The following is a 15390-nucleotide window of genomic DNA, read 5'->3' on the forward strand; positions in this document are numbered from 1 at the left end:
AGAAGACTAGATAACTCACCCAGCGCTGCTGCCCAATGACACAGTATCGCTGTGTTTTTAAATGCTGTTTTGATCCTGCATACTTGACTGTATTTTCTTTTCATGCTAACCATTTATAAAACCTATTCTAGCCTTTGATTGTGTTTCCTCCACCTTTAAGGCAGGAAACTGCATTTATTTTGTCTATAAGTCATTAAAATAAAAGTTTGTATAAATTTAAATAATATCATTAGATATTGAGATCAAAGCAAAGACTGTTTATTGAAGTCTTGAAGGCTTACAGGTACTAGCAAGAAGCACCTATCCCAAACTTATAGGCTATTGTCCTTTTTTCACAAATAATCAAAAATAATTTTAATCATGTACTTTTCTATGAAAGTAACACTATAGTTCCATTATGCAAATAGTTAAAGCAGAAGTAAGCGGAATGTTTGCGTTAATATAAGTCTTAAATAGTTCTATCTTCCGACAGCAATCACTTCTAGTGTTTGGTCTGAAACACGGGTCTGTCAGTCACTCTGCTCTGCTGTAAGCCGAGGAGAAAACTTTCCTTGTATCCTACAACCTTTATCCAATGAGGAGAGAGAACGGCATAAAGGGGCGGTCCTCTCTGTGTGTGCAGCCAAGGGATGCGCGTGAATGTGGTGACGTAGGGACGAGGACGGGGACTGCTAACTCCATCTGCTGACAGGAAGTTAGCCAAAACCACCGGATCGCTTACTTCTGCTTTAAAGTAATAGCTATATGGACAAAATATCAGAGTTAAGAACAGTTTTTTAGTGCAGATGACTGCATCACCCATCTACAGCCAGAGTCAGAGCAAGTCGACCAATGCAATATGACCGTCTGTGAGTTATGTCTACACGTAGTTCAATTGATCCCCTTGAGTAGCTGTACCGGTGGAGGGGGTGGGGCAGGGCAAGCAGTGGCTTGGGCTGTTTAGAGAGGATGAAAAGAGCTGTGATGTTTGATCCTTGACGTATTAGGACCGAAGCATGTCACAGACATGTCTTTAAGACACCTTTTAATTTGTAGAAAATGGGCATAATATGTCTTCTTTAATGTTTTTCAACTCATTCACCTCTCCACAATCAACATGCAGTGTGTGATGTGACAAATGTAATCTGAAAGATCATTGTATAATCCACTGTGTCCATGCACTTTGTCTGAATGGACCATAAAAAAGAGACAGGAGAGGGGACAGAGATAGGAAAGTGCAGAGGGCGTGAGCTGGACGTGATATAACAAACCAGTCAGGCAGCTTGTTTACAGTATTATCACTGTTTTCTGCCCCATTTATTTCCACTGTGACCTTTCTGGATGTGTCACAGGCAGAGAACAGCCCATTATGCCTCTGTGTCTGAAAGCAGGAATCTCACTATTGTTTTGTTACTTATTTGCTCACATCACCTGCCATACATTATCACTGTGTCCCTGCCAGATGAGTCCATGCAGAAGTGTTTTGGTGAGGGGTCGGGCCTAGTGTATCAGGACGTCCTGTCCTGGCTGCAGAGCTCCAACACTCAGCTGCAGCTCTCCGGGGCCTTGGCCATCGCCAACTTCGCCAGGAACGGTGAGATATTTGTCACGGACTGTAAAGAGAGTTCGGAGCTGGTGGAGACCAAACACTGAGCTGGGAACTGTAACAAGATGACTGTCTGCCAACACATTCCTCATTTCAGACAGTTGATGATACCTGTATGTTTGTAGTGACACCTCCTCTTTCTAAACCCCCCAAAAGAGAATCAATCACGGTGGCTGACCCATTTTGCCTCTTTTCATTTCCTGAGACAAAAGAGCCCTCCTCCTGGGAATCTCTGGAAATCCCCCCAAAAAACAGGGGATACATTTTAATCCTGCTTTAAGGCTGCTGCGTGCTTATCTATTAAAGGGATATTTAAACATTTTGGCAAATTCGCCTATTGCCATAATCCCTATAGTCTTAGGAGTGGGTTCATTCCCTTTAATAGTTGGTTCAAGCTGTGTATTGTGTATTTAGTTTGATGAGGGAAACGTAGAAATACCATGAGCCTCCGTTGCGTGAGCTGAGCAGCTCGAGTCTCTGCCCCGCCGATCTCAAAACAGCTTGCAATGACAATTAAAGGTAATGAACATAGGATTATGGCAATAGGCAAATTTGCCAAGAAATACAACAGAACGACTATTTTTATCACATACATTTTTTTTTCTTTGTAGGAAAGACAAGTGTGTCACACACTTCTCTCCACATGAATCAAACCACAACATTTAGAAACAGTAATAAAGTTCAGCTCATCAGAGCATCTCAACAGCCGTCACACGGTAACAGCCTAACATTACTCCAAACTCACTCTTATAAAGTAGCATACTAATAACTTTACACTACTTTCATAACAAGTACAAATCAGCCTTATGATTTTTTTTCATTATAACTATTTATTGTGTATTTTGGAACATTCAATCCAAGACTGAACGTAAGACTGAACCATTCGATATGCCTGAATGATTCTTGGGCATACAGTATCCGTCTTTGTGCATGGCTGACCGAATGTAGGCCATCTGAACAAGAAAATTATACATTTCACACATTTAATTGAGCGTATTATTAGTTTAGGTTAGTAGAAAGGCACAGTAATTAGGAAATACCCCACCAAAAAAAAGAAGCTTTTCTATTTTCCTTCCCAGTATTAAATTCACTGACCATTTCCCAGGGATAACCGAAAAAAAACGGTCTCACTACTAGCAACACTACTAAAACTACCTTTTCTTAAACATGGCAGCCAAGGAATGGTCAAAAACCTGTGTGCTTCCAGATCAGCAACACCTGGCACTGCTTGCCTACCAGATCCTAATAGTCCTCATGCCCTCTGTGCATTGCCTCCCTTCCTGCCTCTTAGGAAGCTCGTAGAAAATAAACATTCACCAATATAAAAACTAAACACAAGTTAACATGAACGCAATAATGGCTCTCACAATGTTCATGTATAATGAACGGTTTATGTTTTGCTGAAAACAAGTGGTAAAAATCGGTTCCAGGTTTAAGATTTAATATCCTGTTTATTTAGCCTCAATACCATCAGAAGACACACTTGACAGTTTTTTGTTTTCATCAGTTGACTGAGTTAAAGGGATAGTTCACCCAAAATTCAAATTTCACTCATTATCTACTCACCCTCATGTTGACTAAGGGCTGTGAGAATTTTCAGAGTCCTCCGTCCCTTCTCTGAGTTACAGGGGGGGGGGGTTGTCAATGGATACCAACTTTCTTGGTCCAAAAAGACACACCAAAAAACATCCAAATACCTCCATACTGCTCGTCTGTAATGTCCCTCTTGTATTGAAGCCCCGACATGAGAAATTGTTCCGCCGGTCAATGCAAATCACGTGAGATTTGCACTGACACAGGAAGAGCAGTGAACCGAGACACTGGGAGCTACAAACAAGTTTAAAATATAGACTTATTTAATTTTTTTCAGAACAATTTCTCATGTTGGGGATTCAATACAAGAGGGACATTACAGACGAGCAGTATGGAGGTATTTGGATGTTTTTTGGTGTGTCTTTTTGGACGAAGAAAGTTGGTATCCATTGACAACCATTATATGGACAAATACTGCTGCGCGGACCCCCCCCCCCCCCGTAACTCAGAGAAGGAACGGAGGACTCTGAAAATTCTCACAGCTCTTAGTCGACATGAGGGTGAGTAGATAATGAGTGAATGAAATTTGAATTTTGGGTGAACTATCCCTTTAATTTCATTGTTTAGTAATGTGTAAATACTCATGTCTGATCCTAAGTATCCATCTATACATTAAGCTACGGGACTTTTGTTCTTACCGTACATATTGAAAAGTCTTCATTTAATGAGTGTTAAACTCAAGTCAACTCACCTGCACTGGACAAAAGATTCCCCAGCAGTTTGATAACAGCACCTAGTGGCCACCAGGAGAACTGCTGCAACAACAGTGGAGTTTGTGTGGGTTGGGTTTCCGTGTTTGTCGATTGTTGTCTACTGTTTGTCAGGTTTTGAAAGTGTGTTTGTTGGCCTGCTGTGTCTCTGTCAGACAGTAACTGTGTGAAGATGCTGGACCTCGGGGTGGTTCCTCACATCCTGACTCTGCTGGAGCAGCATGTGGACGAAGGAGACGTGTCCGTCCAACACGCTGGACTGAGCGCGCTGAGGAACCTGGCTATTCCAGGTACCGAATACACGCAAAACACACAACCTTTAACACTGAGACTCTGAAGCGACGCATGCATCAGTACGACATCTGTGTGTTACAGCCACTAACAAAGTGCGGATGCTGGAGGACGGGGTGACTGAGAGGATAAAGACCCTGCTGCGCTCTGACATGCCACCGGTTCAGTTCAAGCTGCTGGGGACACTGCGCATGATGGTGGACGGACAAGGTGAGCTGGACTGTTAGTGTGAGACATTTATGCATGATTCAAATATCATTCATGTTTTTAAAAGTTTGTGCATGGAGACAGAGGTGGAAGAAGGATACATTGATAAAGGTTGAGTTTGGCAGAAGTGTCTCTTTTCTTTTCTTGTCTTTTTTTCAATCACACATTTTTCACTGGACAATAAATACCACTTACATATTGTAATTACCCTTCCTCTGGTGTTCGGGTCACCAGTGACCCGTTTTCAAGTTTTAAATGCATAGAAGTACCACATAAATTTGTTTATAGAATCAAGACTTTTTGACTTTGTCAGGAACCTCTATTTAAATAAAATAAAACATTTTTATTATCAATTTTTTTTTCACAAAGTTCTAAAATGCTCTGGTGAAAATTGTTACATTTGTGGTGTTTGGGTCAATTTTGACCCGGTTATAAAAGATAAGAACAATAATTACAGTTAAAACTGAAATCATAAGTGCAAAACAAACCTCTTCATGGATAAGGAAGCCTAACAACATAACCAAGAGGTGAGAAACAAATGGGATGATAAATAATTATTTTTAGTGTGTTTTACAGCTGATTGAAGACTCGGGTCAAAACTAACCCGAACACCGCATAGATAGTAGCAGAAAGCTACAAGAGGAAGGTTCAATTGAAGCCAAGGGTCACACTGACAAAAGAAGGCCCAGGGGCCCACACCCCAAAATATTAAAACCAATATTTTCATGGATAAGGAAGCCTAACAATGTAACCAAGAGAAGAAAAACAAATTGGATGAAAAAAAAAAGTGTATTTTACAGCTGATTTAAAATACGGGTCAAAACTGACCCGAAACACCATAGATGGCAGTAAAAAGCTAACACAAGACGAAGGTTACTTGAAACATTGTCATTAGCCAATAAGTATCTGCAGTGCAGTCAGATTAATCTCTCAGTTTCACACTCATCAGTGCAGCAGTTACACAGCTTCACTGAACCTGATTTGATCCAGTCTAGTCTGCTGAGCTCCCAGTCAGATAAATATGTTTGATGATCACGTCTGTCCTCTGGCCACCATCCACAGTTTGCACCTCTCTCTGATATTATCGTTGTGATGATGTCCAGTGTGTTGGAGCTTTGAGAGAGTTACTTTGAGCTCAGACTTCACCTGAACATCTCAGTGGCAGCCATGTGGTCAGATCTCCTGCTTTGTTTCTGATTGTTCTCTCTGTTGATGGTTTCCCCCTCTGTTCTGCGGTGCTGTGTGATGTCAGAGGAGGCAGCCCTGGTGCTGGGGAAAGATGCTGTGCTGCTGGCTCGAGTCATGGAGTGGTGCGAGGCCAAAGACCACGCCGGGGTCCGAGGAGAAGCCAGCCGCCTGCTGGCCGCCTTCATCAGACACAGCCGCAGCCCGGTGAGCTCAGGGAGTTTTCATGAAGTTTCAACTCAGATTTGAGTTGAAACATCTTGGTAATTAGTCTGTGTGACTGTAATACACACACACACATATCAGTCATCACTTGGATTTAACTAAGCTAATAGGTAAGAGCCTCCCATTGTATAATTACTGCATGGATGATTGTGTTTCAGCTGGCAACAACTATTTAACCCTAACCGATGCAGTCTCATTTCTTAAAGGGATAGTTCAACATTTTGGTAAATTGGCCCATTGCCATAATCCCTATAGTTTTAGGAGTAGGTTCGTTACCTTTGATTGTCGGTGCAAGCTATTTTTAGAGCGGTGGAGCAGAGCCGTGAGCTGCTCAGAGCTACGCTACGGAGGCTCATGGGATTTCTTGGTTTCCCTCATCAAACTCGTCAAATACACAATCCAACAACTCCAAAACGCTCTGGTGGACAAGTTCTGACCTGCACATTCACCACGCTATGAGATAATAACAGAACGTTATGAGATGGAGTTGTTTTAGAGGTAAATTCATGCAAAAAATTCACGTTCCCGTCAAGGGCAGTTTTTCATCAAGCAGTCTCTGTATTTACCTCTAAAACAACTCTGTCTGGTAATATTCTGTTATTATCTCATAGCGTGGTGAATGTGCAGGTCACAACTTGTCCACCAGAGCGTTTTGGAGTTGTTGGATTGTGTATTTGATGAGTTTGATGAGAGAAACCAAGAAATCCCATTAGCCTTTGTAGCGTAGCTCTGAGCAGCTCTGCTCCGCCGTTCTAAAAATAGCTTGCACTGACAATTAAAGGTAACAAACCTAAGACTATAGAGATTATGGCAATGGACCAATTTACCAAAATGTTGAACTATCCCTTTAAACAACCATGTTGGAAGACACATCCTGTGGTCGTGGAAAAAATGTTAATCTGTTTCAGAAGGGTCAAATTATTGGCATCAAGCGAATAAAACAGAGACTGCTGAGACTAATGGAATTGGAACCGTCCAACGCATTATTAACAACTGGAAGGAGAGTGGGGAAACATCATCTGCAGGGAAGAAATGTGGTCCAATGTGACCACATAGTTCATATCTTAACCCCATTGAGAATCTTTGAAAAATGAGTGCAACTTTGGATGGAAATAAATGTTGTGACATTGCAGAGGCTTATTGAATCAATGCTGCAGTGAATGCATGCTGTAATCAAAGCTAAAGGCAGTCCAACAAAATAATTAAAGTGTGTGACTTTTTTGGGGGGACAGTCAGTGTGTATATAAACACTGACTACTGACGCTCTGTAATAGGCTGATTTCATCTCTCTGACAGGAAGTTGTTTGCGCTGTGGCTAAAGCAGATGGGGTTCGGCACCTTATCTCCATGGCAACAAGTGAACACGTCATCATGCAGAACGAAGCCCTAGTGGCTCTGGCAATAGCATCTGCCATCGACCTCGGTAAAGCAATTTCACATGTTTTATACAAAGCCAAAGGGCTGTCAGTTAATAACATTATCTAATTGCAATTAATCATTTGAGCATCCATAGTTAATCATGATTTATTGCAAATTAATTGCAGATTTTTCACTTGTTCAGAATGCACTTTAAAAGGGATGCTTTTTCAAGTGTTACTAATGGACAAATGTGCAATGCTAATATGCTAATGTATAAAAAATACATTATGCTCAAAAAATAACATGACGGCTGCAGAGTGGAAACTGTTAATGGAGGAGGGTTAGTTTGAGACTACAGCTGATTCATTTCTAGCAAAGGCCTAAATGTGACTACTGTGTTATAGATTTATCAGCCAGAGAAAGAGCTGAGTGTGTGCAGCCTGGTCTGTATCAGGTTCCCTCAGTCACCTCCATAGTTCAGACCCTGCTGTCTGATGCTGCTCTCTGCTCTTTACACTCATGGATGTTCATGGTTCCTCCGGCATCACACTGTCATACAGGATTTTCTGTGACCTTTTCTCTGTGACACTGTTCATATGTTATAACACACATGGCTGCATTGTTCCTGACTTCATAATATGCATCTTATCATCTTTGATCTCTCACATCATCATGCTGTTCACTCACTTATGTAACTCGACATGCTTTACACAGAGCATCATTCTCTGTTGATCTGTATCCTACAGCAGCTGAGGTGGTTCATGAGAACAAGCTGCTGTACAGTAGATAAATGTTTTATCAAAAGAAAAGGTCAGACAAGTTTGGAAGCTGTTTGAAGGAGAAGAAAGACAAACTTGTGTGAGTAATATATGTGCATTTAATTGCTGAGATGTGTGTGTGTGTGTGTGTGTGTGTGTGTGTGTGTGTGTGTGTGTGTGTGTGTTTGTGTGTGTGTGTGTGTGTGTGGGTTCGGTGACTGCAGAGTCGATGAAGGATCCATTTGGGGAGGCGGAGCTGCTGCCCATGCTAAAGAAGATGTTGGAGGATCCTGTGGGGGCGGTGGAAGTCAAGTTCAGTGCTTTAGGTCTCATCTGCAGTCTGGCCAACTCCAGTATGTTTGATTTCACTCACACACACACACACACACACACACACACACACACACACACACACACACACACACACACACACACACGTCCAATCCATTGTATATTTCAAGATGTTCGGTGGAAGTGAGAGAAAAACCAGATCTGGACTTGACCCTTTAACTGTGCAGCATCTGAATTTAATCAGTTCTCATTTGGTAAATTCAAGTCCTTTTTTTTGCATAAAGTGAAGCAACAACCAGACAGTGGTGAAAACATCAACTCCTCAGTGGAGATAACAGGATGTCCAGGTGGATGGACAAGCACAGCAGAGACCATGGTTCCAATAAGTGCACATGTGAACATGACACTGAGTCCAGTAAACTTCAGTGGCCTCCCCAGTGTCCACCCATCAGGCATAACATCATGACCACCTGCCTAACAGTGTTGGTCCCTTTACCACCGCCCCTAACTTTGCCCATTTCTTGACACAAGTGAAAGAAAGAAAGAAAGAAAGAAAGAAAGAAAGAAAGAAAGAAAGAAAAAGAAAGAAAGAAAGAAAAAGAAAGAAAGAAAGAAAGAAAGAAGTCTAGTGGCTTTTGTTTGCAGCCAACTAACTTCCCTGCCACCTCGACGATCCTATTTAGTTAGTTTTTATTTGCTAACGTCAGGTGGCCATACCAGACAGTGATATTACTGTAATAACGAGGATGCTGTCAACCAGGCTGACATACAGTGTCAGACCTGCCCCTAAACACCTCCAGTGTCCTAATTAAAAACATTCCATGACTGGCCTTTTTGTAGATTAAGCCAGTTATTATCACTGAAACTGTGAGTCAGTCACTGTGGAGATGTTGACAGTTGACGGCTCTCCCTGAGTCAGCAGCTTGAATGTGCAGTTGATGAGTCAGAAGAGATGATGTGATGCAGTCATCACAGTCTCAGAGGAAAAGTTTCAACATCTGGTGGATCTGTAAAGACTTGAGTCTGTATTAGAGCACAGGGAGTGTTGATGTGGAGTTTCTAATAAAGTGCTTGCTGAAGTCATTAAGTCATTAGGAGACATTAAGGACTCTGCAGTCAGCTCTCATATTAGCATTAGCTTCTGTGGATCTATGTGCTACTAACACTGTTTTGAGAGTGTTGAAGTAATGCATGCTGTTCTCACTTTAAAGGTACATTGTGTAGGAATTCCTCCCTATAGCGTTGCGGTTGTAGATCGCAAGCAACTCAATCGTATTTTTCATGCTGCATTCACGTGAAATTGGGCAGACGGCAGACGGACGACAGCCGCTGCACATAACACATAAACAAGCCTCAAGTGGTCCGTCAGCACGAGGCAAAACAATATGTGACAATATGTTGTCATGGCAATGTCGTATTTTTCACCTGACCCACTGGCCGTCTGCCCGACTGCAGGTGAATGCAGATGTAATGGCAAATTCAGAGCTTACCGGAACACTTCAGTTTGTTGATGGGGGGGATTACTGATTAATGAAAAACAGACTTTTGAACGAAATAATCGATTTTCCTGAATAGATACCAGGAGAAGTTACACAATGTCCCTTTAAAGTTGTGCATTAGATACACCATCCAAACATGTACACAACACAACACTTGAGATAAAGTGTGTCTTAACTGTTTGACCTCTGCAGCTGGTCACCACCATCTCTCACTCGTCATCTTCTCGTTTCTCATCCTTGTGTGCTGCAGGTGCGATGAAGGAGGAGTTGAACTCTGTGAACATGAAGGAGAGCCTCAGTAAACTGACAGACCATAGCAGCAGTAAACTTGCCTCTCAGGCCAGCTCCATACTGACCACCCTCAGTGACACCAGCTAAACCAGCACACCGCAGCAGCAGCACAGGATCTCATCTGCCGTACGGATTTCTCCAGCTTATTCAATGACATGCTTTAATTCAAATGATCTTCCTGCACAGATATAGCTAAATACTGAATTTTCTCCTTAAAATATCCCCTGTTTTTGTGGCAATAATTACTAATTATATACACACATGACTAACGCTCTGTGCCCCCGACAGGCTGCAAGCTGACAGCATCCTGTCAGGTTTCCAGCATCTTAAACCCCTGAACAGAAGGATGTGAGGAGCAATGTTTGTTGTGAGTGTTGGCTGAGACAGAGCAGCTTCATTCAGTCACATCAGATAGTGATATTTCTCAAGTTAATGTTGTGTTGGTGGTGGAAGTAGAGGACAGGAGGGTCAGAGAGGCAGTGGTCCGGTCATGGCACCACTCTGGTCATCTGGTCTGTGGTTTGCTCTGGACTAAAGTGGCGGGTGCGTGGACAGATGGACTTCACAGATAGAGGGTCAACTGTATTAGTGCAAATTAGTTAGGCGGCTATGGAAAACAGTATTTTTTTAAATAAATCAGACTTTCAGTTGTGGTACATGTTCCTTGAGTAACTTGCATCAGTTTCTTTTGGCTGTAAACTGTTAGAAGGTTCAGCTGCAAGTGAATCGATGGAGGTTCAAGAGCGTCAGGACTCAGGAGATTCAGATCTATTGAAAAAACAACCTGAATGTGAAGAGAGACACTGACAGCTAAAAGTAAAAAAAAAAAAAAAAAAAAAAAAAGACTTTCTATATATTTCCTTCAGAGTTAATCTTAATTCTTCAGTGGATAGAGATTCAGTTGTCATCACGCCCTAAGCATCTGACTGCAACTTAAGTGAATGGACAAGTGGCACAACATAAAGTTTTGGGGATGTGCAGCAAAACTGTTTGACTTAAAACATTTTGAATGATTTTTTAAATTGTATTGATTCCAGCTTGTTGATATAAAAGCGAAGGTTCAGTGATTTTGGCCTTGTTTTCTCTGTCCTTCCAAATCAGTGGTGCCAAACCTACTGACAGACCGAGGTATGTTTCATCAGCAGAGTCTTCACTACAGTGTAAACTCATCAACCACCATCTGTCCAGTCTGTACCTCACCACTGTCATTCTGAAGAGTAGAGCCCAACAAAAATGATTAATGGAGCCTTGTTTACAAGCAATAAGTCTGCATGGCATGTCCTGCTGTAGTCCCTCAACCTTTATGGATGTTGTCTATCAAAGAGTCCAGAGCTCCTCCTGTAAGACCTGCAGGCTGCCGTGATATTGGGTATGTCTACTATATATGAATATTTGTGTCATGTTACTGTGTAAGCAGCAGTAGATCAACATTTAAACATAGTTAATGAACAACAAAATCCTGAATTGATACCTCTAACTAAAGCTGCTCTTTGCCTCTGTCCACAGCTGAAGTGCTATGATGTTGCATAATGTGATAGAGATTCACAAATTCAAGATATTGCTGTGTGTGGATGCAGAACTGGTGGTACAAGAACAGTTATTTGACAATTTTGCACCATATCCATTACATTGTTTTGAGATTGAATGGACCAAAACTGTAACATTAAAGGTGCTATATGTTTGTTTTTGCTGTTTACTGTAGGAGCATTAACATTTGTTTCCTTAAGAGTCCAGATAAAATGTTGGAGGTTCAGCATCATACAGTACCTCATTCCTTCCCTCCTCTCCAGCAGTGGGAAGTGATGCTGCTTTAATCCTACTTTAGCATCTTTTTCTGTCATTGCTTTTCTGTTTAGCACGTAAACCAGCTAGCTGTAGCCTGCTCCATCTTGTTACACTGGTTTGTGATTGTGAGAGAGCTCTTTGCGGGTGTGTGTCAGAAAAAACTTTACATATAGCACCTTTAAAGGATGAGTCGCCTGATGTACATCAGAGATTTCCAAAAATTGAATTTGCTGGTTGTGTTGAGTCCGATTCTTAGTGATATATTTAATATGAAACTGTTTTTACAGTAAGTCTGACATAAAATGAACACAGCAAATTAATCATAAAGGTTTCAGTGGTGCCAGTGCAAATTAGTGGATACTGTACTGTACACTCAATTTGGCAAACCTGCCATCAGACAGTGGGACAGACTGATGGTGTTAATCTGACAGCCTCACTGACCGGGATCAATGAACTGTGTGAAAAATCTTCTCATGTGAAACATTTAATCTCTGGCAGAAAAAACAATCCTGCATGTCAGCCAGTATCCTCTTGGATTGGGTTTTGGCTTTGGTGCAATAGTGACAGTTAAAGGTGAGACATATAAACAACCTGAGGTCGTGTTTATATTACTGGAGGACCTGACTGCACATGCAGGAATCAGGATTACTGAAGAGCTCTGATTGCAAGAAGCAATTTGCAGCCACTTAGCATTAGCTCTCCTCTTATTTGCAAATACTGTGACCTGTCATGATCTGTTGTGATGAGCTGGTGAGACGACTCTTACAAACACCAACAGGCCACAGTGTCAGTTCTGCAGCACTTCTTTTCTTTTTTGATGCGATTGTGATTTGTGTTTGTTTTGTTACATTCACAAGCACATTGTATTATCTATGGTTTAGGTGATGGCGACTAGTTGGGTGCAGCAGAACAGGCGTCTGTGGTCCAAGGTCCAACACACCTGAAACTTTAAACCAGAACAGACAATCAAACACTGCTTTTCAGCCTGACCGTAAGTTCAAATATTGGGTGGGGCGGCTAGAAACCTTCACTCTAAAATGAAACTTCCTGTTTCGTTATTTTCCATCTGACAAGAGTCCTATAGAAGCACAATGTGAAGCAGCCACACACAACATGTAAAACGACAACCATTAACCATTTGTATATACAATAACTCTTCTGCTACACTTGTACAACTGTGCCCTCAGCACTTCAGTGTGCGTCTATAGTTCAGTCATCACAGGTGAAGGGAGAGCATGTTTGTTCTTACAGTGTCAGTGGACATGAGGAAACAGCTTTGCTGTAATGTTTCATGTAATATCTGTATTGACATATATTCTGTGTACATAACTAGATATCATTTAACATTTGTGGACAAATCTGTATATTTTTCAGGGAGGGCGGATTTGGTTCTAGAGAGAGCAGAATAAAGTAAAGCAATGTCTTCCCCCAAACAGTGTCTCAGTGTGGTTTCTTTAACTCTCAAATCTTCATTTACATATCAGTACACTTCTAAAGCTTTTTTTTTTCTTACAATAAATTTAAGAATGCTGTTGTCAACCGCTTTGAAAATTGGGACACACCATTTAGCTGCACACCAGTTTTAAACACCATCCACTATGTTGGTTCCTCCAAGGACAAAGAAATCTCCAGGAATGCTGCGTTTTTCAGCAGTGAAACCAGGTTAGAAACAAGGAGAACATGCTTGATTAGCTACCACCATTACTACGACTACAGCAACAACTACAAAAACAATCAGTACGTTTACATGCACAGTTACAGTATGTCGAGTTTTGCATCTGCATCTGCCTGCATCTGCCTCCTCAACATACAGAGTCTTGCAAAAGTATAGGCCTTGAACTTTTCCACATTTTGTCACGTTTCAACCACAAACTTGGGGTTTCAAGTGATAGACCAGCGCAAATTGGCGCACAATTGTGAAGTGGAAAGAAAATGATACATGGTGTTCATGATTTTTTATAAATAAAAATCTGAAAAGTGTGGCATTCATATGTACTCAGAATACATTGAACCACCTTCCACTGCAATTACAACTCCAAGTCTTTTGGGGTAGCCTATGTCTACCAGCTTTGTACATCTACAAACTAGAGTTTTTGCCCATTTTTCTTTGCAAATTTTTTCCAGTCCAGTCAGATTTGATGGAGAGAGTCTGTGATCAACAGTTTTCAAGTCTTGTCATATATTCTCAGTAGGATTCAGGTCTGGACTTCTAACACATGGATATGCTCAGGGACGTGCACATGACTATAGAGGGGCAGGGGCTCAACATCAGAAAAGGGCAGTATGTACAATTTTTTTCAGGCCTTAATATCAAAATAAATACATTAAAATAAATTACAGTTACTATTTAGTCGGTAGAGAAAGCCTGCACGCCTTCAGGACTGCAGAGTCATGACTTCTGAACTGGTAGGCTGAGGCTAATATGGTATTGGGTGCACATTAACATGGCTTGCAGAAAAAAAAATCATGTGAGTGCAAGTGCAAAATAGAAGTAGGCTAAGCCTACAGGCTACACACACAAAACCAAGAAATGACTACTGTGACTGCTACTGCATATTTCAGAACAGCAGCAATATTTACCACAGCAAAGTCACAATTACTCAACTCAATATCTGGAAACAAATTCAAATAGTGAAATCAAGCAGTGAGTGTTTCCTCCTGTTGCTGTTGTTGTTCACTACATTCAGGTGATGTTAGACAGAGGACGGGGTGGGGCTTAACTCTTAACAAGCAGTCAGCTAAACAAACACAAATGAGCGCTTTTCTGAAATATGACTCATATTAAGCTCATTGAATAAGTGGACGGCGACTTGTCAGAACCGACAAGGAAGTGATGTTGGTGGATTTATAACTCACAAGATTCGACACAAGTCGCTCCACTGTCACATCTCATCTATGTGCGGGTTATCGATGAGGCAGCAGCTTCTACTTCTCTCTCTCTCTCTCTGGGCGTGCATGTGAGGGAGCGCGCACCGCGCACCGCGGGGCAGCCCCCCCGCCCCTCAGTGAGGGACAGAGCGGAGCAGCAGCGGACAACACACACCAACGTACATACACAATACAGTGTGTATTACAAGGAAACTGCGTACGGTAGATAACCGAGGCATTTTTACAGCGCGGTTGTTTACATCCTCATGCACAACAGGAATGCATTTATTGAAAAAAAAAAAAAAAAAAAAAACATTTTAAAAAAAGGGCACTTTTTAATACGAGGCAAAAAGGGCAGGGGCTCAAGCACCCTTTGGGCCCTATGTGTGCACGTGCCTGGATATGCTTTGATGTAAACCAGTCCATTGTAGCTCTGGCTGGACGTTTAGGGTGGTTGTCCCAGTCCGTCCCAGTCTCAGTCTTTGTCTGCCTCTAACAGCTTTTCCTCCAGGATTGCCCTGTATTTAGCTCCATCCATCTTCCATCAACTCTGATCAGCTTCCCCGTCCCTGCTGAAGAAAAGCCTCCCCACAGCCTGATGCTGCCACCACCATGTTTTACGGTGGGGATGGTGTATTCAGATTGATAAGCAGTGTTAGGTTTTTGCCACACATTGCATGGAGGCCAAAAAGTTCAATTTTTGTCTTTGATTTGTAAAAAATCTTGTAATCACATAATTGTGA

The 15390-nt window shown here is 41.7% G+C and overlaps 2 protein-coding genes across 2 annotated transcripts in view; both read left to right on the plus strand.

Moving 5' to 3' along the window:
- LOC310998082 (heterogeneous nuclear ribonucleoprotein L-like) overlaps positions 1 to 15390 on the plus strand; it is a 156703-nt gene that overhangs the window by 47741 nt on the left and 93572 nt on the right. The window lies entirely within an intron of this gene.
- Positions 1321 to 10081, plus strand: LOC310998032 (rap1 GTPase-GDP dissociation stimulator 1-like; the record flags this gene model as incomplete). The annotated part of the gene is made up of 7 exons (XM_083987916.1): positions 1321 to 1573; positions 4044 to 4178; positions 4264 to 4389; positions 5639 to 5778; positions 7093 to 7219; positions 8138 to 8266; positions 9954 to 10081. 7 exons carry the CDS (start codon positions 1321 to 1323, stop codon positions 10079 to 10081), a joined length of 1038 nt encoding a protein of 345 aa, XP_083844042.1.

The sequence above is a fragment of the Trachurus trachurus genome, assembly GCF_905171665.1.
Source record: "Trachurus trachurus genome assembly, chromosome: 15".
Classification (NCBI taxonomy): Eukaryota; Metazoa; Chordata; class Actinopteri; order Carangiformes; family Carangidae; genus Trachurus; species Trachurus trachurus.